The sequence below is a fragment of the Fomitopsis serialis genome (genome assembly GCF_022376445.1).
Source record: "Fomitopsis serialis strain Sig1Antser10 chromosome Unknown B0H18scaffold_214, whole genome shotgun sequence".
Classification (NCBI taxonomy): Eukaryota; Fungi; Basidiomycota; class Agaricomycetes; order Polyporales; family Fomitopsidaceae; genus Fomitopsis; species Fomitopsis serialis.
Window position 1 is genome coordinate 29,778 of NW_025955174.1, and position 19,749 is coordinate 49,526.

The following is a 19,749-nucleotide window of genomic DNA, read 5'->3' on the forward strand; positions in this document are numbered from 1 at the left end:
TTCGACGAGGCGACACCGGCCAACTTGAAATCGGATCGAGGGCACTTCGATGGCAGGTACCCGCGCCAAAAAAGGAATGCCGCACCCAATCCTTGGGCCGCCGCGTGCGGTACACGCACATTGCATTCTCAGAGGAGGCTTCCTGTGGGAATGCAATGAGCGGCTTCTTACGATCGCACGATCGATACGCTCTGACTCTGACCTCCTCCACCGTTTCTTGGCTCTACTCTACTGCTACTTCACCGGCCCTCCCGCGTCCGCGTTGCTCTCGCCTCCGCTCATTCGTGACTCTGCTCTCGCGTCTGCATCACTCTCCCCTTTGCTCCGACGCGACTCCTCCTCACCGACTCTGTCGCATCAGCATCACGCCTGCGTACTCTCCATCTCGATGCCGGGCCCCGTCCACAACGGAGGCAACAGTACCGTCACCTCGCTCTTCGACGGGAAATTCAGGAAGATGGACGACTCGATCGGAGGCGGATACTACAGCTGCGTCGGTGAGAGGAACCGAGGGCACGGTTTCATTTCGGATTCGGAGTATATGATCGTAGTGGGTCGGTCGGGTAACGAAACCATGGTCAGCCAGGAGTTCTGTCACGCTCAGGGGATGCCCGATTGTATGCGCAAGGTGAGTTTCAATCTTCTCGTGGCTGGCATGGTACAAACGTTCAGCAGGTTAAGAGGCAGAAAGATCGCAACATGGCACCTCTGCTAGGATGGTTCATAGGCTGCGCCGTCGAGAAGCGGGAGGCGCGTAGGAAGCCGGACGACGGCGTTCTACGATCCTCGCAAGCCGCCAGAGCGCAAGACCCGCACGAGCCGCGTCGATGGGGGCAATGGTGCCACCGTACCAAGTTCCGCAGAAGCGAGAACATCTTTCCGCTCGACGAATACATCCTTAACCCCAGGTCCCACCAACTCCGGACAGACAAATTGAGCGCGACCGGGATCGCATTCGAAGGCTGTCCAGTATTCGGACAGGTCGAAATCGCGCTCATCTATATACCAGTAGAAGACGGCGACCTCGTCGATGCGGCCGTAGCGTCGCACTGGAACGCGAAGACAATCATGTCGAATTTCAAGACTATGGTCAGCATTTGCCAAATCGTCTGTGCACTCACTAACCAGCTAGTACTACAGTATATACGTCATGACATGAACGACACCGGCGTCACTGAAATGTGCGCGCAGTTGAACATTCTCATGTCGAGAGCATGGACTTTGTTCCATGCTCTCGACGAGTACGAGACCTCCGCGCACCTCACCGTCGACGACTTGAGTGTGGGCGCCCAGCCCTACGTTCGCCGCGCCTTGCGATATACCTATGATCCGTTGCCGACTCTCCCTTCCGACGTCGTACTCCCGCCCGAGGCGAGGTTCACAGAACGTGAACTGACCGACTGGGCCGTGCGCTCGACACGCTGCCTATGGCGCCAGATGCAGGTCATGACGACGACGCGTATTGAAAAGTGGTTGGCCACCGTTTGATTCTCGCTTGCTGTATGTAGTACATCCTCGCACTGCTCTGTCGTCGACGTCGTGTTTTCTTGCTCGTTGCTCAGTATCCAGCCAAGGTGACTCTCGAAATGAAATTATTTTGCGCAAACAATAGCGGCACTGGCTTCCCTGACGACTAGTGTCCGACTTTGCATTCGGTGCTCAGCCGTCCTGCAGACCCCTCGTCCCATACAAAATTCAAGAATGAATCACCTCCGCGTTTGTCCCTAGGTTGTCTACAGCATTTCAAGCGGCATCGGCGGCTACCTCTGTCTTCTAGAGCACAACACCCGTGACGGACCGGAGGCATCTCCGCATCATGATCTCCCACACGCACATTTTCCATCTTGGACCTTGCTCATACAACTTGTCGTCTCGCTCCATCTTAAGCTCAGATGTCTCGGCGCGAGACACGGTCCACTGCGCCGTCGAGGGAAACCCGTAGTGCTCCATCGAAGTCGAAGACCGCTGCCGCAAGCAAGCCGCCGTCCGTTGGTTCAAAACGGACATCGACTAACAAGCCAGCCTCGAAGAAGGGAGCGGCTGGCTCAACCAAGCCCGCATCCAGTCAACACGATGCCGCACCTGAAGTGACCTCCATGCCCTACGCCGAGCGACTCAGGTTAATGAAGACCGCGTTGAAGCCGCAGCGGCCGGACCTGACAGCGAAAGAACTCGATGTTCTGGCTCGCACCATGGTCGCGGGGGCAAGCAAGGGAGGTAACGCAGAGAAGGAGCGTTTTGACGGTTCGTACAGGCATACTGCTCAATATGGGAGGGACACTGACAAATACGTAGTAATACAAGCAAACGTTGCCAACATGATGGCAGACGAAGATGTCGGAGAGCACACATCGGACGAGATACTCGAAGATGACGTGAGTCTAGAGGACCAGTCTCCTCAAGCTTCGAAGGGAAAAGGAAAGCAGCAAGCCAAGACGAGTACGTACCTTACTCCGACTAAATCACAGTGCTCAACGGGCTGTAGCCTCCCCTCCTCCAACCCGAGTGTCTCCCAAGCAGCGCAAGAGGAAGGCTCGCCAAGATGAGGAGAAGGCGGGTAGTGCGGAGTCCAGCCCAGAGCAGCCCAAGAAGAAGCAGAAGAAGACACAGGCGACGGATGACGTGTCTCCCGCGCCCGTTGAAGTGGAAGAGTCAGGCTCGGTGCGGTATAAGAAGAAAGCTCAGGCTACGAAGAATGTGTCTCCCGGACCTGGCGATGTGGAGGAGGGTGAGACGACCATGCACCGTAAGTATTCATATGCCTATTATCACTTGCTCGTTGGCCTCATGGTACATTACAACAGGCAAGCCGGTGGAGAAGGACAATACGGTGTCTAAGGACGAGGATCGCGTCGCGTCTCTTCTAGGTAAGTGACGGCTTAGCTTGCATGCGTCGATTGGTAACTCTCGAATAGCTCGCAATTCAAACAAACCCAGAAGGACGCGTCGTGTTGGCCGGAGGGTGCTGGAGAGCAGCGATGAGGAAGCTCTGGGCACGGATGAGCAGCGATCATCCGATTCAGAAGGTAAGGCGATGCTATCACGGTCTACAATGCTGATGCGCGACCCGCTCCGCGACTGACTGCCATATGCAAGGTCCTCGTGTTACGGAAAGCAGCAGCCCCGATCGACGTACAAAGCGGCCGCGTAAGCAGAAGACCAACTCGCCGTCGGTGCATTCCCCCGTCAACATCGACGATTCGGGCGAGGACAGTAGTTCTTTCAAGCCGGCAGCCGACGAGAAGGACAACGAGAGTGAGGAAGATGTGGGCGAGGTGCATGGATCAGATGATGGGGTGGGTGATGGGAGACCATTATTGACTTTACTGACGTGCACCCTAGTTGATCATCAAGGACGTTGACCAGCACAGTGGCCGGAAGGGCAAGAAGAAAGTGTTGCCGAAGACTCCACCAGATGCTGGCAGACTCATGTATGAATCCCTGTGCTTAGCACAAATGGGTCATACATAAACTCCAGAGCTTACAGTGAGCCTTTATGTATAAAGGCACTGTAATGACTTCAGCGGGCGCCCTGCTCACTACCCGAATAGGCAGCTGCCCTTTAGGGACAGCCTAGGTCACCCGGCGCCGGCTCGCCACGGCGGCGGCCACCCTAAATAGGGCCAGTCGCGCGCTGGTCCACTTTGGGTGCCATCGTAGGCATCGGGCGATTGCAATCACAATATATGATCAGCTTGATCTCAGGCTGACATATTTGCTCCGTATATAGCCGTTAGGACGGTGCCTGAATAGTCTGCATATCGAGATCCAAACGTACATCGTGACACGTGTGTTACACATCATGACATATGCACTGCATATGTCGCACTCCATAAAAAGAACTTAGAATTTGTTCTTTGCAATGATATGGCTAATGACTACTACTTCAAGTCTGTGCGCGAATGGCCAAGTCAAAAGGCGGCAGCCGTCCCAATTGAGTATGTTTGGAATCCCGACAAATGATCAGGCTTTGATACCTGCAGCGGTTGTGTAGTGCTTGAGGCTGCAGAGGCCGATGGAGTAGCCCCTGCAGTGGAACTTTTCACGGATCTCTGCCCAATCTCGGGCTTCCTCAGTAGTGTCCCCAGTACCGCACTGTAGGGTATGAGTATCACGGGAGTTAACCATCTGCGAAGCGGCTCAGCATGGTGGTAACGCAGATGGTGTGGTGGTGAGCGTACCTTCACGAACTCTGTGGTGCCAGGAGGGCACACATGTTAGAGAAGCAACGGGCACTGAACGGCGAAGACATACCATCGTTTTCGATTTGACCATCACCATCGACATCCGCCTCACGGATCACTTCGTCGACCTCGTTGTTCCACAGCTTCTCGCCTACGCACCACCCGCATGATCAGCAGCACCACCTCTCCACGAAGACGAGGGCACTCACAACGGTTGGTCATAACGTGCCCGAGTCCGTGGCGGAGATGTAGCCGTTGCCGTACTGGTCGAAGACCTTGAACGCCTCCTTGATCTCCTCCTGGTTGTCCGTGTCACGCATCTTGCACGCCATCGTCGTGAGGAATTCGGGGGACCTGAAGTCAGTTGTGCCATTCCCGCCTGCATCGACCTCGCTGATCATATCTTGCGGCTCCGCCTCCATCGGGTTCTGCCCAAGCAAGAGCATCTCTTCGTACCCGCTGACGTGCCATTTGACACGCCCGTCGACGCGCTGTTCGACATATTCGTTGACGAGAGGTCGGTCTGAGATAGGTAGTATATTAGTGCATACATAGATGACCGGGCCAAGCTTACCCAGTTGTATTCATTCCTTAATATGTCTCGGAGTGTCCACCGTTGTCTTCCGCACAGAGATGAACGAGAAAGCGGGACGGTAGAGTCACAGTAGCGTGCGGAAGTGAGGCGAGCCATGCGGGCGCCCGTAAACTCAACGTTTGTATCTATTTGTTTCCACACCGAATTGGGCAACTCCGATGTGCTCGGGCTGTTCCTGACCAATCAGAACGCGTTTATCGGTCCTACTTAGGCCTGCGACATATCTGCGACTCGCGTTCTGGCCGTTTCGCACTAGGTACGAATGTTCTGTATGCTGCAATAGGTATTAGATACATGATTAATGGCATATATTGAGTGTATACAGTACAGTAGAGCATGCAAGCTATTCTTGTGTAGTACAGTAAGGATGTCTACCTACAACTAGTAGTGTACTGGTTCTCTCAAACAGGTGTCGCGGCGCGTTATATACTGGACTCGTTGAAACACAGTCATTGTAACTAAAATCTACGTTCTTACTACCATTGCAAGGCCTCTTTACCAATGTGTCCTTACAACTCCAGTCATTGAACGTTGAACGTTGAACGCGAACACGATGGTCGTTTGATCAAGCAATTTGTGTGTATTCCAGACTGCTCTATTCTAATCCAGCACGGACCCTATCTACTAGCATGACTCTGACTTCAACTGAGACTCGTGGGGGTGTCTGCGTGCAGGGGCAGCAGGGCAGTCACCATCCGCGCTCGCGATTGGCGTGTATTGCGCATGTCCCGGCCCTGCCCACCGCCGCGGTCAGCCGCTGTTCGCTCACGCGCCCGCCTTCCGTTCGTCGGCCGTGCTTGGGTGCTGGGCATTCGCCCTGCACGCTTGCGGTCGCCGTGCGTATGGCACTGGTCCGTGCTCTGTGCCCACCTGCTTGCCCTCTCGCCCTCTCACCCGTTTGCTCGTCTACCCGCCGCTCCATCCGCCCGCTCGTCCACCCGCCCGCTCGTCCATCCGCCGCTCGTCCATCCGCCCGTTCATCCACCGGCCGCGCGTCCGCCCGGCCTCTCGTCCGTCGCTCGCGTGCCTGTTCGCCCTCCTGCGCCTGCATTTGTCGGCTGCGTCTTCGTGCTGAGCACTCGCTTAGCGCGTTCGTGGTGAGCATGTGTTGCCATCTGCGCAATGGTCTGTCTGCCCACTCTCCTACCCCGTCGGCTTATTGACAATCGGCCTACTCATCTGTCCAGTCGCCCGTCCAGTCGCCCGTCCAGTCGCCCGTCCAGTCGCCCGTCCAGTCGCCCGTCCAGTCGCCCGTCCACCTGCCCGCCTACCTACCCACCCGCCTACCCTCGTGCCCGTTCCTGTGCCGCGCCCGTCGGTTGCGATTGCACGCAGGGCACTAGCCCTGCGCCCTCGCAGTCGACGCGCGTGTTGTGCTGCACGTCGACGCGTCCTGTGCCCATGGTCAGCCCACGCGCTCGCGTGCGTCTTTACTCACCTTCGCTCGACGCTAGTGCAGGCTGACACATCCGCCATCTGTTGTGGGACGCGGCTGCATGCCCGGTCTCGTCGTGCGCGCTGCGGTCCAACGGCGATGGTGACCGACGCGGGATGGTAGAGGTCGCAAAGGCGGCGGGTACCGCTCGCTCGGTTCGTTGCGGGAGGTTGCGGGCTTCCGGACTTTACCGAAACTGACGCCACGACTCGGAAGCGGGCGCAGGGAATCGGAGATCGTACGTGATCTCAGATGCCCTGACCCCGATGTGCGTCCATATGAGGAAGTGCCGCATCACGCGGTGCCGCCCCGCCGCGGACGAAGGGACCGGGTGCCTCGGGCTGGCCCGGTGAGGCTGCTATAACGGGCAACGACCGACGGCGCCTCGCTCATACATGAGTGAGTGGCAGCTCATGTATGAGAGCAGCTGCAGGTAAGTACTGGGATTTATGTATGACCACTTTGTGCTCACTACAAGGATTTTATACAAAGATATGCCTATATGGCCTGAAGACTCCCCGCGCGAAGGACACCGCGTCACAGTCGAGCGACGATCCGTTGACGAAGGAGCCCATGAAGAGCTTCCTGCAGCGGGCCCAGCAAGAGCTCCGCGTGTACATCGCGGTCGAGAATGCGTGGCCCCGCAAACGGGGCCAGAGGGTCGAGAAGTTCGACGTGCCTCAAGACATTATCGAGCTGCTGGTCGAGAAGAACGCCCAGTACCAGGCTGATGATTTCCAGGAGACGTTCCAGGAGTTGTGGGATAACATTAAGACGAAGAACCGTATGATCAAATATGTAAGTGTCTACCATGCTACGAGTCATTGGTAGACTGTCATCTTGTGAGCCCCTAGGTCTACAAAGTCGCCGCACAGGTCCGGCAGGAGCTGAAGCAGAAAGCCAAACGGGTGGTAGAGAAGGAACTTTTATCAGTCAAGATCTCCGATGTTGGCCTCGACGCGGTTGCTCGCAATGACAAGTTGCAGAAGGCAAAGGAAGCGCGGATTAAATACCTTCGCAACCACAATACGTTCCATTACGGGAACATAGTGATGCCGGACCCGGACGTTTCCCCCGAGGTAAGATTCATGCCTTGTAGTGCTTGACATATTCTGCTAACTGCTATGAGTAAGCTGTGGGACGACCCGGAGCTTGACACGCCTTTCCACAGTGTCGTGATCGCGGAGATCATGGCGCGGCAGTGGTGGCTCGGGCAGCACCCGGAAGCCCTCCGCCGCGAGAACCGATCTCGCTTTGACATCAACGTCAAGCCGCCGTCGAGCAATATGATCGCTCTGACCTGTAGCGCAGTGAGTACCTGAGTTTCTGCATGGATATCGGATAATTCGACACATTGACAGGTTCTAGTCGCATTCGATGAAGCATTGGCCGGCAATTCTACCGTGAACTTCGATGAAAAGACGTATGCTATGGAGTGAGTTATTTAGTGTTCCGCCTTCAGCTGCTAATCACCTTGGTTCTGGCAGGCATGATCGCCTGAAAGCTGGCATAGACAAGCTGCGACGACATGCGGATGCGAACAGCAGGATGTACGACGAAGGTGTTGCCGAGCTCGTGAAATCAATGAACGACACTATGGCCGCCAACATCATGTAAGTCATCCCCATTACATCGAACAAATTTGCTAACAAGTGACCCAGGGCCTTTGCTGGCATTGCCCACGACAAGAACCGGAGGGACGAGGGCAACGCCGAGGAGCTCGATGATGGCATTGACATGAAGGCAGTTCTCGGCCGATGGGGCAAGAAGAAGGCATCGACGTCCGCTGTCTCGGGTGCACAGGCACAGGCACAGGCAGGGCATGTATTGTACCCCCTCGCTCCAGTCGCGAGCAGCTCCAAGACCAAGTAAGACGTCGTCGTCGGGACACGCGGTAAGTAGTCGGAGCCACACAATATCACTCTTATGTGAGACTGACACTATGCCTAGTTCGTGGATCTGTCCTGTACGATAGGATACCGTGTTACCGATCTGACCGTAGGTTGCTGCGTTAGCCTCGTTGGCGTCTCGTCTCTATACCATCTATGTTGTAGTATCTAGGTGTTGTATCAGTGGGTGTAGGTGCTTGTTCGTGCTGTGCATGTATTACGATTATCAAGAGGATAATTGATGTGCCCTACAACTTGCAAAGAAGATGTGTCGACAGCGAATACTGAGCTGGATTCGGAATGCGGGGTCGAGGAACACAACAAAGTGATTCTATAGTAAGCCCAACCTGGCTGAGAGCGTGTGGAAGCTACGAAGATTGTTTGGTTGAGCCAGCTCTCAAAGTGATTCAATAAATTGATAAGCTCTCTGAGACATGAAAAATGAAATCCAATGCACTTGAGACCGAGGGACTTGTCTTGTAGAGTACTAGGCGCCTATGTCTGCTCGAGAGCTGGTCTGTCCGCTCTACAACTGGTCTCATGGGATCTACAAGTGCTTGGACACCCGGGCAGTTTTTCCTGATGCATGTCGGCTGCGCGATCTCATTGAACACCGACGACGAGCTTTTCGCCAGACCTGCCAACTGTTTCTTGGCTTTACCGAGGGTGGTATAAATCCGCTTTGTTTTCGGAGTGACATCGGGATTCAGCAAAGCTGGCTCATTGTATGTCGGCGGCGGTGTCTGCGGTGCTTCGGATGGTCTACATTCGAGTGGTAAGTGCTCATTCTCTGGATTTGGAGACTGAACTTGCTCCTCAGTGACTTTTCGCTTTTTTATTGCATGTCTACCCAGATTTACGATAGCTTGCAGGAGCTTGCGCTTTTTTTGTGGCATTTTACGATGGTTTTCCGGTCGTCGAGCGACGGCGCTTGTGCGATCGTTACCTGCGCGCCCTTGCTTAGTCAGAGTGCTACCGTATTTGTGCATCAGTCTACGAGACTCCATCACTTACACAGGGCACTGAAAATTAATGTGGACGGAACTTTGTTAGATAATGTCTATTTGAACCACATTTCGGTGGGAAATTACTTCAGAGTCCCTATTGAGTGCAGAGAATGCATTCGCGAAGTATGCACCCGCCAAAACCGGCATAAGCGCCTAGGGGTATTCGCACGTGATGATACGGGTTATGAGTGAGGCCTATCTTACTTGGGTACTTGAGTGTCAGCTCTCCACAACCAAACCCAATCCAGGCTCTGCATGGTCCGGCTACCGACCTCTCCATGTCATTGGCCCTCTCTATAGCCTATCAGTCAGCAGCCGCCAGAAGTCGGCACCTGCCTGGAAAGGCTCGAAATTGTGGCGAGACGAGCGCTTCGGTGACCCGATCCGGCAGCTCCCTACTTGGTAAGGTAACTCGCTAGTCTCCGTTGCAGACCATACAAGCTGGCGAGCGTAGTAACTCGCCGACTTCTGGGGCTGCCGACTGACCGGTCTGAAATATTACAGCAGCAAAGGCGACACTGGACTCAGAGTTGACGGTTCTGCTGGTGCTTAGCGCCCTACAAGTCGTCGCAGAAAGGGTCCAAAAAATTGGCGCGCCCAAAACATCGTGGGAAAATTCTCGGAGGTCGATTTTTGGGGGTTTTCAGCCCCTCCGAGTTCGATCCTGCACTCAGAATCTTGCGGAAAAGTCGCGTTCGAGCGCTATACAGATTGTCGCCTTTGCTTGTCCGGGACTGTAGTACATCCCGTCTCTGCCATTCAAGTTACGTCCGAGATCATCTCGCGGTCCATCCGTTCTACCATCACAACGCAGATCACAATGACATTGTACATTTCGGATTCTTCACATGTCGTCGTAGACTTACTACACTTACCGCTCGTGATACTTGTCAAGCAGCGAACCCCCGCACAGCCGCGAAGTAACGACCAATATCGGCCACGTCATGCGTATACGCTCCGATGATGCCGTCCGGTCTGACCACCACGAAGGAGAGTCCATCGCCGTGCACGTCATAACCCGCATGGGCCGTCCCTTCGACATCAACGAGGGCTCGCGAATCTTTGGGTCGCATTTCCCTTCCCAGCACACTCTTGTGAACCACGGAGATTCTTGCTAGTCCCCCGTCAACATACTCTGTCAGGGGTTTGAGGTGCGCGAGCGTATCTGTGGCGGATAGGAAGGCGAGAATCGTGTGGTGCTCAGTGGAGAAAGTTGAGTGCAACGTAATGACTCCACCCGGAGTGTTGTCTGCATCGACGAGTGGCGTCGCATCCGGTGCACGGTCTCCAGCGCGTAATTTCGATGACTCCTGCCCGTACGGATTGTTCGCCGATGTATCATCTTCGCCAGCGCGAGCTTCCAGGACAATGGGCGACCATCGATAATTGATTCCGAGTTGGAGCAACTGCCTCGGACGAAACATGACTTTGTCGTTGCGAAGCTCTTCGCCTGCGTCGAGGGTCGAGGCACGAGGCCGGTTAAAGGCGAGGGAATGAAGCTGCGTGGACAGGCTGAGCATCTCCGCCACGACTGGCACACGCTCAGCCTCATAGGTTTTGAGAAGGGCAGGCGATGCAAGCCCACGGGTGACGAGGGCGAGCTTCCAGGCCAGATTGAACTGCGAGCACGCGTAAGCTTCCCATACCGCTCTGATTGACCGTATGTACGCACTGCATCCTGCATCGCGGTGTTCCCGCCTTGACCACCTGCTGGCGAGTGGGAGTGTGCGCTGTCTAAAAAAGGATATAAGAAATAGTGCAAGCACGTATTATCTGCGTTCGCGGGGCACACATACCTCCAGCCAAGAAGACCCTTCCGACGCTGAAAGCACTCGCCATTCGAATGTTCGCCCTTCAGAATGCCGTAAGTATTAGCAGAATACTGTAACACTCTGACACGACACTCACCTCCACTCCGAGATCCAAGTGGCATTGGACAAGGTGATATTCTGACTACCGCTGATTGATACGAAAAGCCGCTGAATACCTTCAGTGTCGGTGGGAAGGGTCGCAGGCAGATCGGGACCGACTGCTTGGACCTGGAATAGGGGAGCCGGTTTGAGTGGCTTCAGCGCAAACCTGCACAACTGTCAGAGGTCGCGATTGTATGCTAGGGTGATACACTAACGCCGCTCTGTTGAACGCTCCCCACGTGTGCCAGTACTGTTACTAGATGAGCTTCCGATGCAGTATCAATAATGAGAACAAGACGTACCTCTCGGTCAAGACCGTCAACGTCTACACTTGCTGTGAGCATGCGCTCCGCTTCCTTGGTCTCTCCCAGAAAGGGCAAGCCAAGACTCTTTCGGACGTGCCCTGAACAGGCTTGGATCATGCTTCTACTCGCTTTGCTGCAGGAGTGTAGGCCTACCTTTGGCGCCATCTCCACCAACCATGTACGCGCACTCAACTGTCTCTTCATATGTAGCATCGCCAGTGGACGAACCCCGAAGATTCGCTACCACTCCACTGGCATGCTGCTCAAACTTCGTAAGTTCGACCCCATATTCTACCTTCGCGCCCAGCTTCTCGATGTGCTTCCTTAAGACTTTCTCGAACTCGGCCTGGCTACAAGAGGCGACCCGGGGCTGAGCGGAATAAAGATTAGCAACCCAACCCGTCAAGGCGTCAGACAATAGTATGCGCACATAGGGAATGTGAGGGGATGGTTGGGCCTCTTGCTCCCATCTTGTGATCTTCAAGACTTCCTGACCGGTCCCATGTGTGGCCATCAGGAGCGGCAGGGTAGAGACTGCGAATATATCGTGTACGACCCCGAGAAACGCCAGCAATTCTAGGGTACGAGGCTGGACAGCAACATGAGCTCAGCGCAGAACATCACTTCAAACAAATGGCTATACCTGTATGGCTGTGCCCCGGGCGCCCCCGTGAGGAGCTCTCAGTTTCTCGACGATACGTATAGGAACGCCACTCTTGAGTAGCGAAAGAGCGAGCACTAGACCAGTGGGCCCAGCTCCGACCTGTGTAATAGCATGTCAGCGATGCCCGCTGAAGGCCGCCTAGCGTCGCATACGATAAGAACGGCTGGCTTGTATGCCATGTTCAACGGATCGCGGGTAAGTCAACCAACTAGGGGAGAAGGCCCGAAGGATGAGGCAATCTGAACTTGCGACGGCAGCGACTGAGTACGAGCTCGAGGTCGCAGAGATGGTTGCACCGAGGAGCTATATAAGAAGGATGACTTGATGTCCGAGAACTTTGTTGCTTGCACACGAAGACTACCAATATTTCCCGACATGACTCCCCAGATCAAGAAGGGTAGCTGAGTAGTAATTGTCTGGTGCAGTTTGCAAATCATTCACGGTCTGGACGGGTACTGAGCTTCATTGGGCGCTAGCCGGTAGCTAAATGCCCGTTGTGCTGACGGCACAGTCCGCGAACCTCGGCATGAACGCCAGTCGTTGAAGCCTTCCTTTTCTGTCATTAGAGTGTCGGAGGAGGAGGAGGGACTCCATTTAGTCACTACGCTCGAGCGCATGGGCGCCGTACGTGACAGCGCTCACTGTTTACATGCCGAGTACAGATGGAAGATGAGATCAGAGTTCATCCGAACCTTGAGTGATGACAGTAAGTTCTCGTTATCGCCGAACTTTATCTACCGGCGGTGCCGTATGTTGTGGTAACTCGCCAGCCAAAGTCGAGACTCATCCTCATTAATTCATTATGAAGCTCCGAGTGCGGATGGCAGATCATCATGATGTCCTCAGAGCTTCAGATCCGAACCTTGAGCGTGAGCTTGGGCGCTTGAGCTTGAGGAGGAGGACCGGGAGGGGATTCCATATAGTCACGATCGCGCGCCGTAGGGCTCGCCACGCGTGACTGAGCCTGAAGTTATCGGCGAAGAGTGCCCAGTGGGCCCGGGCCGCGCGGGGAGGCGGCGCGAGGAGTATAGTTTGAGCATCTGCTTGAGAAGGGATGCATGATGTCTGTGCCGGATCTATGATCACAGTGCAGAAAATAATATATCGCAGGAAGTAGTAAGAATAACGAATGTCATGGTCCTAGATCCGATAAGAAGCTCAATAGACGTACGTATCATACCCCAGTACGGAATGCATCGACGTCAAGGTTTTGGGCCACACGCTCATGTCGTATCGCGGCGCGCGTCTTCCAGAGTATCGTCGTACCCCGGTCGGGCCCTAGCTAGCTTGTAATAGCTAATCCCACAAATATTGCTAGACCCCCTCCCGAGAATGCGTGCACGGGCGGAGGGCATCAGGCCTTCGTCTGGCCTTCAATGTTCTCAGGTGCCAATCCGCACGCTCTGCCGATCGACCTCCAAATCTAAGTCTACTAATTCGCCCTTGACGCCGCTTGTTGTGGTAGCATGTTGATTGTAACATAGAAAGGGTACCGATTGAAGCCTCGGACGAACGCCGCCTGTACACGGTTTTCGGCGAGCATGGGGTCTATCAATATGGAATTTTTGAGCTCGGCGACGCCATGTTGTCTTCCGATACACATCAGAATTAGCAGGAGCCGATGTCGGCAAGGCTTCGTCGATGGCTGGAAAGTGAGAGAGAGCTTGCCAGCGGCTGCAGGGACGACATGATCCATGATAAGCGCATACTTGTCCTAAGTACGCGCGCGGTGGCAGGGTCATGAAGCGGGGTTTGGGTACGATGGGAGTATGTACGATGTTCCGATGGCTTGACAGAGGCACGGACTTAGGCCGCATAATGTGGTAAGCTGTCTGCGCGGTCTCTGTATCTGGACTTGCAACTCCTAGCACTACTAAGCTCGGAAGTGCGGTCACGGAGCCGCACCGCGGCCACGGTAAATCCTTCCCTCGTAGCAAGCCGCTGATACATATCGAGAGTCAGATAATATATTTCTTGCCAGTCTCAGCCTCGGTGCATACTATGAGCATGTACACTGGGCCGCCACCAAGATCAACAATAGAGAAACTTGACCCTCTACTCCTGAGTCACCGCAAAGTCTAGCAGCATTCCCGTCCAAATCAAGTAACCTAAATGTCCGTTGGCCTATGAGCGGGTGTACGGGTGACATGAGCAGGTGAACAAGAGGCTCGAGGCACAGCCTGAGGTGAGACGGACGTACTCTGAAAAGGTTCCCGCATTGTCGACCATTATCAAAGTCTACTGTTGCCAACTGCCAGATGAGGTGTGCCGCCGTGCCAAGGACTGTGGTTAAAAAGTATGGTAAACCATGTCCATTCATATACCCTGCAATGCCGAGGCATGCCACAAAAGCAATGGCGAATAGAGTAAGGATGGGTTTGATGTAGTCCCCGAAGAGAACTGCCGTGGACCGGATACCAGCTTTGATGTCGTCTCGCCTATCTTGACAAGCATAGATGGTGTCGAAGAATATAGTCCAGCTACCACGTACTAAAGTTAGTGCTGTCAATATGATCTTGTAATTGCCTACCATATGCTGCCCAATGATAGTATTATCACGACAGCCGGGGATTGAGGCCCACTAATAGAGAGCCATGCTACTGGTATGCCCAGCGCGATAGCTGCACCTATGTATGACACCGTGAGCATATGACAAAGGACTTTGTCGTCAGTCCTACCTAAGACTGCCTGTGGCCAGTACGTCCACCTCTTCATGAGTGGATATGGAACATCGACTGCAAGTGCTCCCGCAAGTCCTACTTTGAGCCTGACAATGGTGTCAGTAACATAGACGCTACGTTGTAGAAATTCTATATACACATCCACACCGGCAAGTTTCAGCAACAGGCAGCATAGTGCAACGTGTAGCATCGAAAATGATACAGCAACTGGGATGGAGACAAGTCCAGACGCAATCGGACGACTCTTGGTGCGTTCTAAAGGGGTATTAGACACTGCATAACCGTGACGGTGAGCTGGGAAAAGAGCCTCACCGACTTGGCGATCATATTCTCGATCACATATGTCATTCCAGATGCAGGCAGCACTGTGCCGTAGGGTGGAACCGACCAGGAACAAGAATGTCTGTACGGCGAGTTGCCTAGCAGATATACCACCAGCAAAGGCCCCCATTGTCAATCCCCAAGCTGGACAACAGGACAGGCATGTCAGCTGGGTATGCGGACGGAGCAATTTCTTACTGCAAGGCCAGAAGACGACGTCCGCGCCTGCGGGGAGGAGGTGGAACCTAGTCAACTGGTAATAAGCAGCCCACAGGGGCAGCCGCTTTGGGATAGTGGCGATGTCCTGTGAAGCAGATGAACCTCTCGACATGGTGGTCACACTTGTAGTGAACGTGCGGCTATATACTAGGCGGGGCAGTGGTTGGAGGAGCCGACACCATCCTCTGACGGAGGACGGCACAACTATACAGTATGGCCCTGAGAGAATTTTAGCTAATTTGATCTCAACTTGGGCTCGATGGCTAGAGCACAGTGCCGTCGTAGGGGTTTCTTCGTTCGAGCGCCCACATATCCTGAAACAATAACATGTAACGGATGCGACTGATCGGTTTTAGGAATATCGGTGAATAGAACGCACAGATGACGCACACAGGACGAGAATTTCCTCCTCCTCCGGCGCGTATACAGCTCACAGCCTCACTGTCGATATCACGCAACTTCGGGCTAACTGTCAGTGGCAAAGCGCACTATTCGGAGCAAAGTCAACATTTAGAGAACAGATCCTGATGTCTTACATAGAAGGGCAACTCAACAGTCATAGGGTATCTCGCCTGAAGGCCGCGCCGCCGCTTGTCGTCGCTATTATGCAGACCGCATGGGATCAGGCATCTGTATGCCAATAGAAGAGTACCGCGCCGCACGCTTCCTATAACCTGAATCCGATTCATCATGATGAGATGCCACTGGGGCAGTGACAACGACTCACACGAAGAGAAGAAACAGCGTAGAGTCCGAGATACGCCGCAAGCAGTCACAAGATTGCCTCCGGCAACCAGCGACTGGGTTCGTGATGAGGAGGAACACACTCACCACGAGCTGTACAGTCCTTGATGTGCCATGGAATCTTAGTGGAATCTTGAGTCCAAACATCCGCCGTGCCTCGCCGGCCCAGAACGCACATGCAACTTGCTCGGAAGCCCGCGCACTACATACTCACGGCATCCCCGGGCCCTTCGTGTAACGGGCGCGCCCGCTACATGCTTATGTCAGCACGTAGATACATCGCGCCAACCGTGACCTGTACCGTAGGTTTTCGCCTTTCCAACATCAGTATCTGGGTCCACACCGTGCCCGTTCTCGCTCGCTCCGCCCGTTCCGCGCGACCACAGCCACTACGATCGCCCGAGCCGACCTTGCCCATTACACTTCGCTCGCCATCGTGCAAGTGGCAGTGGCATGATGATGATCGTTGTTCTCCGTCGTGCGCGAACATCGAGTTACTGAGATATTCAAATTTTGCGATGATTCCTACACCATGCACTGTTTCAGGACAAGCAGCAAGCTGGATTGAACGTGTTTGACTCAAGGCGGTATGACGGGCGTCGAGGATCGAGCGACTCAGCGGACGTGAATAATCCGCGACATATATAGAAATTGGCAGAAAATCATTAGACTAGAAACTGGAATACGTAGATACGACATATTATATGTATATGTCCTGACACCATAGGTAGGTTCCTGAATATCGAGCAGGGGATACTCTGACTGTGTGGCGAGCGGTAAGTACATGACGTCTGAGCGGAGGTACCCAGGTGCAACATAGACACAGCCTGGCCGCAACACTACCGCTTGACTACCACATAGGTGATTGCAGCCGGTCTGTTGTAGGCCAATAATGGTCAGCTTCGTAACGTAGGCACTGCCTGAAATCGGACGCATTTCTGTTCACCAAACACTTTCAGGTCATACAAGTGGCTGAGCGGTCTTCAATTTGTCGAAAAGCTAGTCCAGGTGCAATTGGTGGCCCGGGGTAGGACACAGATACCAGGCTCTTGCTCGCGAGGCCTTCTAACGTGCATATAACGGAGGTCCGATGTGGTACCGTATCGTGATTGACCTTGCGGCGGTGACCCGGGCGACGCGTTCTGTTGCCCGAACGCTATCGGTGAGTTTTGCTGAGAAGTTCCGAGCCTGAGCCGTCGACAATCCTTGCATGCAAGCCTTTCGGAGGAGGCGATGTCTAATTGTCTGAGTCATATACATCGCCAAAGCAGGCAGCAAGACGGGGCTCTAGATATGCGGGCATGGGGGTCTGGAAGAAAATGACGAGTCCCAGACTACCGTGACTCCATCTCCCGTAGCCCTGTATGCTTTGCACCTGCTATCCCGCGAAGCAGGTTAGATCCGTGCTCGTCACCGGGTAGGCACTGAGGGAGAATACGGAGGACATATCAGTCACCGCACGCCCCGAGATGTCATAAACACTATACCTGGACTGTCTGCGAAACCGTCGCTTCCGTGAAGTCGGTCGGCATACTATCCACCTCCTTGTCGACCCGAATTCCACGCGAGAAGTCAAAGACATGCTATGAAGGGTAGATACTTTCACAATATATGGAGCGATAGACAAATCACGTACATCACCGCTCTCTTCTGGATGACGCACCTGGAGCGCGGACAAGGAAATGTGGTTGTGATCGGATCCCTGTGCGATACCTCGCATAATGTCTCGACTGTTGAGCCTGTCCAGCAGAATTACATAAGATAGACCGTTGGATAGTGAGCGGAATGCTTACGTAGCTAAAACCGAGTTCGTGTAGACTGAATGGACGGTTGTGAGACTGTTCATGCGGTATATCCGAATTGGGCATGCGTACCCTTCGAAACCGCCGCGTGAAAGACGACCCATACGGCCGCCTTCGGTAATGCGAGGTACTAGGAGGTAGGAATATGATCACAACAATCTACCAGGGCATGTCATATCGTAAGCCACTTACGGTAACGAGATACACAGTTTGCAAGGCTCTGGAGTAAACCGAGTGGGTATTTGCTACCGGTATGGAGAAGAAGAAGGCATACGCTGCAAAGACACCTCTGTTGATTGCGAATATGATGAGCCGATTGAGGAGAGAGTCCGTTCTGAGCATGCCACCGCCGGAATGTCAGAGTTTAGGAGGCAAGGCTACCGAAAACAGAACGCACTGCCTCGAATTCCCCTTCTGTCGGCGCAACAACGTCCACAGTGATAAGGTGATGGAGACGTCAGCAATCATCTCCAGAACCTTGTTTGCAGTGCACAGTGCCTGATAGATGGGCGGTTAGAACCAATCTACTGATATCCTGAGCGAGGACGAAAACATACCCCGAACCATCCACTGCTCACACTCCAGCGCGTGGGAGTTCGGAAACTAAGATAAGACGTTAGTAGCGTGTCTCGCAAGCGAAGAGCCCTGTGCGCGATTACATCACACCGGTTGTGGCTTCATATGGACAATATTCAGACACGTTCATTCAAGAACGCAACCGGACAAACTTGCCTAGACCTGTGCCTAGGTTAAGATGCGGACAACAGTCAGGACGGCTCGTGCGTTCCATCTACAATCTTCATACTTACCAACAGCGCCTAGAGAGAACACTCCCTGTTTACTCGTCAGCGCGGTTTCACGTGAGTGTGGTTCAGTGACATACAATAGCAATGGGAAGCATGATAGCTACGGAAGGCGGTAATTGTTTGCTGACTGTTGACATAATGAGCCTACGGTTCATCCTGCCGATATCGTGGACTTCTGAACGCACTCATGTGGATGCGGGTTATGAAGAACCTGTTGGACCTTTGAGCCAACGATCAGGGCAGCGTAGAGCGTGACTGTGGCGTACAATTGAGCGACAAATATTGTAGCATACTTTAATCCTCGTCAGCGCCGTGCCTTGCAGGGCGAATATTAGAAACACACGCACTGCGAAGCCACTTTCGAGCTATGACGACCAAGTAAACCGACGTCAAGACTCATCATACAAACTGAAAATACCATAATGCTCCTATTTTGGGGTACGTTAGACTGCGGAATACTCAAGTCCGGTATCCTGAGGCATGACACTCACCAGACCCCAATCGCACCGGCAGCTGGGTCCTCAAAATTCATGATGAGGTACCAATAAACAGCATGAATCTCGAGAATGATAGACATAGTGTCCAGGCACCTAGACAGAGACAATGCATTAGTTCAAGGGCTCCCACTCTTGGATGTATAATCTGGTGACCATAAGAGGAGAGCCTGTTCTCAGCGCGTGCGTGAATATGACGTTGTATGCGTGTGATGGGAAATGAACGAACATAGAGCTTCAGAGTCCGGCTGTCGCTTTGGTACCGTTGAAAGTAATACACAATCTGCAAAACCGTCATTCCGTAGAAACTTAGGAGATGCGGCGGTCAGTGCAATATAGTCGTTGGAAGGGCCTCGACCAACCTTGCAGCAATGATGACCGCAAGCAGGATAGCGCCGTAGGTGGGGCCCAGAGCATTGGACGCCATTACGGATATGGAGGCGTTGAGAGGGCTTGCTGTCTGAGATTAGTGATTGCAAGACGGAGGACGGAGGGTCGAGAAGCGCTATATGTATAGCTGTTCAGGTAGCTGTGGATGACCGTGGACGTGGCACATGGTGAGAATTGTAGCATCGAAAAAATCCACTTTGACCGTTTCGGAATGTTAATGCAGCAATAACACCGCCTCCAGAGCGGGTATCTGAAATGACAACCGGAGCATCTCGTCCGGAGCCTCAGCCTGTGATAGGG

General features: G+C 53.8%; 7 protein-coding genes across 7 annotated transcripts; 3 read left to right on the forward strand and 4 right to left on the reverse strand.

The window, feature by feature from the left end:
• Positions 1-76: 76 nt before the first annotated feature.
• On the forward strand, positions 77-1,488 carry B0H18DRAFT_1126739 (uncharacterized protein; the record flags this gene model as incomplete). The annotated part of the gene is made up of 3 exons (XM_048035211.1): positions 77-628; positions 688-1,089; positions 1,192-1,488. 3 exons carry the CDS (start codon positions 77-79, stop codon positions 1,486-1,488), a joined length of 1,251 nt encoding a protein of 416 aa, XP_047885659.1.
• A 404-nt stretch (positions 1,489-1,892) lies between these two features.
• Positions 1,893-3,471, forward strand: B0H18DRAFT_1126740 (uncharacterized protein; the record flags this gene model as incomplete). The annotated part of the gene is made up of 7 exons (XM_048035212.1): positions 1,893-2,244; positions 2,296-2,439; positions 2,486-2,746; positions 2,805-2,867; positions 2,916-3,026; positions 3,097-3,296; positions 3,343-3,471. 7 exons carry the CDS (start codon positions 1,893-1,895, stop codon positions 3,469-3,471), a joined length of 1,260 nt encoding a protein of 419 aa, XP_047885660.1.
• Positions 3,472-3,963: 492 nt separating this feature from the next.
• Positions 3,964-4,630, reverse strand: B0H18DRAFT_1126741 (uncharacterized protein; the record flags this gene model as incomplete). Its single annotated transcript, XM_048035213.1, has 5 exons — positions 3,964-4,128; positions 4,182-4,192; positions 4,255-4,335; positions 4,394-4,447; positions 4,501-4,630. 5 exons carry the CDS (start codon positions 4,628-4,630, stop codon positions 3,964-3,966), a joined length of 441 nt encoding a protein of 146 aa, XP_047885661.1.
• A 1,700-nt stretch (positions 4,631-6,330) lies between these two features.
• On the forward strand, positions 6,331-8,086 carry B0H18DRAFT_1126742 (uncharacterized protein; the record flags this gene model as incomplete). Its single annotated transcript, XM_048035214.1, has 8 exons — positions 6,331-6,369; positions 6,642-6,647; positions 6,707-7,012; positions 7,069-7,293; positions 7,348-7,524; positions 7,576-7,649; positions 7,702-7,827; positions 7,876-8,086. 8 exons carry the CDS (start codon positions 6,331-6,333, stop codon positions 8,084-8,086), a joined length of 1,164 nt encoding a protein of 387 aa, XP_047885662.1.
• Positions 8,087-9,786: 1,700 nt separating this feature from the next.
• Positions 9,787-12,401, reverse strand: B0H18DRAFT_917048 (FAD binding domain-containing protein). The gene is made up of 10 exons (XM_048041597.1): positions 12,145-12,401; positions 11,972-12,091; positions 11,759-11,917; positions 11,482-11,698; positions 11,326-11,426; positions 11,239-11,273; positions 11,019-11,189; positions 10,907-10,962; positions 10,783-10,844; positions 9,787-10,729 (listed from the first exon to the last, which is right to left on the reverse strand). Exons 1-10 carry the CDS (start codon positions 12,169-12,171, stop codon positions 10,001-10,003), a joined length of 1,677 nt encoding a protein of 558 aa, XP_047885663.1. The 5' UTR covers positions 12,172-12,401; the 3' UTR covers positions 9,787-10,000.
• A 1,646-nt stretch (positions 12,402-14,047) lies between these two features.
• Positions 14,048-15,325, reverse strand: B0H18DRAFT_1088260 (UbiA prenyltransferase; the record flags this gene model as incomplete). The annotated part of the gene is made up of 7 exons (XM_048032230.1): positions 14,048-14,116; positions 14,193-14,472; positions 14,523-14,619; positions 14,671-14,759; positions 14,811-14,928; positions 14,986-15,138; positions 15,193-15,325. The coding sequence occupies 7 exons, from the start codon at positions 15,323-15,325 to the stop codon at positions 14,048-14,050; spliced, it is 939 nt and encodes a 312-aa protein (XP_047885664.1).
• A 1,831-nt stretch (positions 15,326-17,156) lies between these two features.
• On the reverse strand, positions 17,157-19,749 carry B0H18DRAFT_1216758 (uncharacterized protein). The gene is made up of 18 exons (XM_048036676.1): positions 19,422-19,749; positions 19,289-19,367; positions 19,216-19,229; positions 19,057-19,155; positions 18,984-18,993; positions 18,913-18,930; positions 18,751-18,857; positions 18,643-18,692; positions 18,569-18,593; positions 18,492-18,503; positions 18,317-18,434; positions 18,157-18,257; positions 17,952-18,093; positions 17,832-17,889; positions 17,751-17,775; positions 17,594-17,696; positions 17,445-17,540; positions 17,157-17,381 (listed from the first exon to the last, which is right to left on the reverse strand). The coding sequence occupies exons 1-18, from the start codon at positions 19,484-19,486 to the stop codon at positions 17,292-17,294; spliced, it is 1,212 nt and encodes a 403-aa protein (XP_047885665.1). The 5' UTR covers positions 19,487-19,749; the 3' UTR covers positions 17,157-17,291.

Bases quoted from the DNA above. Each gene is read 5' to 3' on its own strand.
- B0H18DRAFT_917048 (XM_048041597.1), bottom strand. From the start codon at position 12,171: ATGGCATACAAGCCAGCCGTTCTTATC. The intron at 12,092-12,144 runs GTATGCGACGCT...GCTATTACACAG, and splicing joins ACAAGCCAGCCGTTCTTATC to GTCGGAGCTGGGCCCACTGG. The intron at 11,918-11,971 runs GTATAGCCATTT...GTTGCTGTCCAG, and splicing joins CCCGGGGCACAGCCATACAG to CCTCGTACCCTAGAATTGCT.
- B0H18DRAFT_1216758 (XM_048036676.1), bottom strand. From the start codon at position 19,486: ATGGCGTCCAATGCTCTGGGCCCCACCTACGGCGCTATCCTGCTTGCG. The intron at 18,594-18,642 runs GTATGTCACTGA...ACGAGTAAACAG, and splicing joins TCATGCTTCCCATTGCTATT to GGAGTGTTCTCTCTAGGCGC. The intron at 17,382-17,444 runs GTATAGTGTTTA...ATTCTCCCTCAG, and splicing joins CGGTTTCGCAGACAGTCCAG to TGCCTACCCGGTGACGAGCA.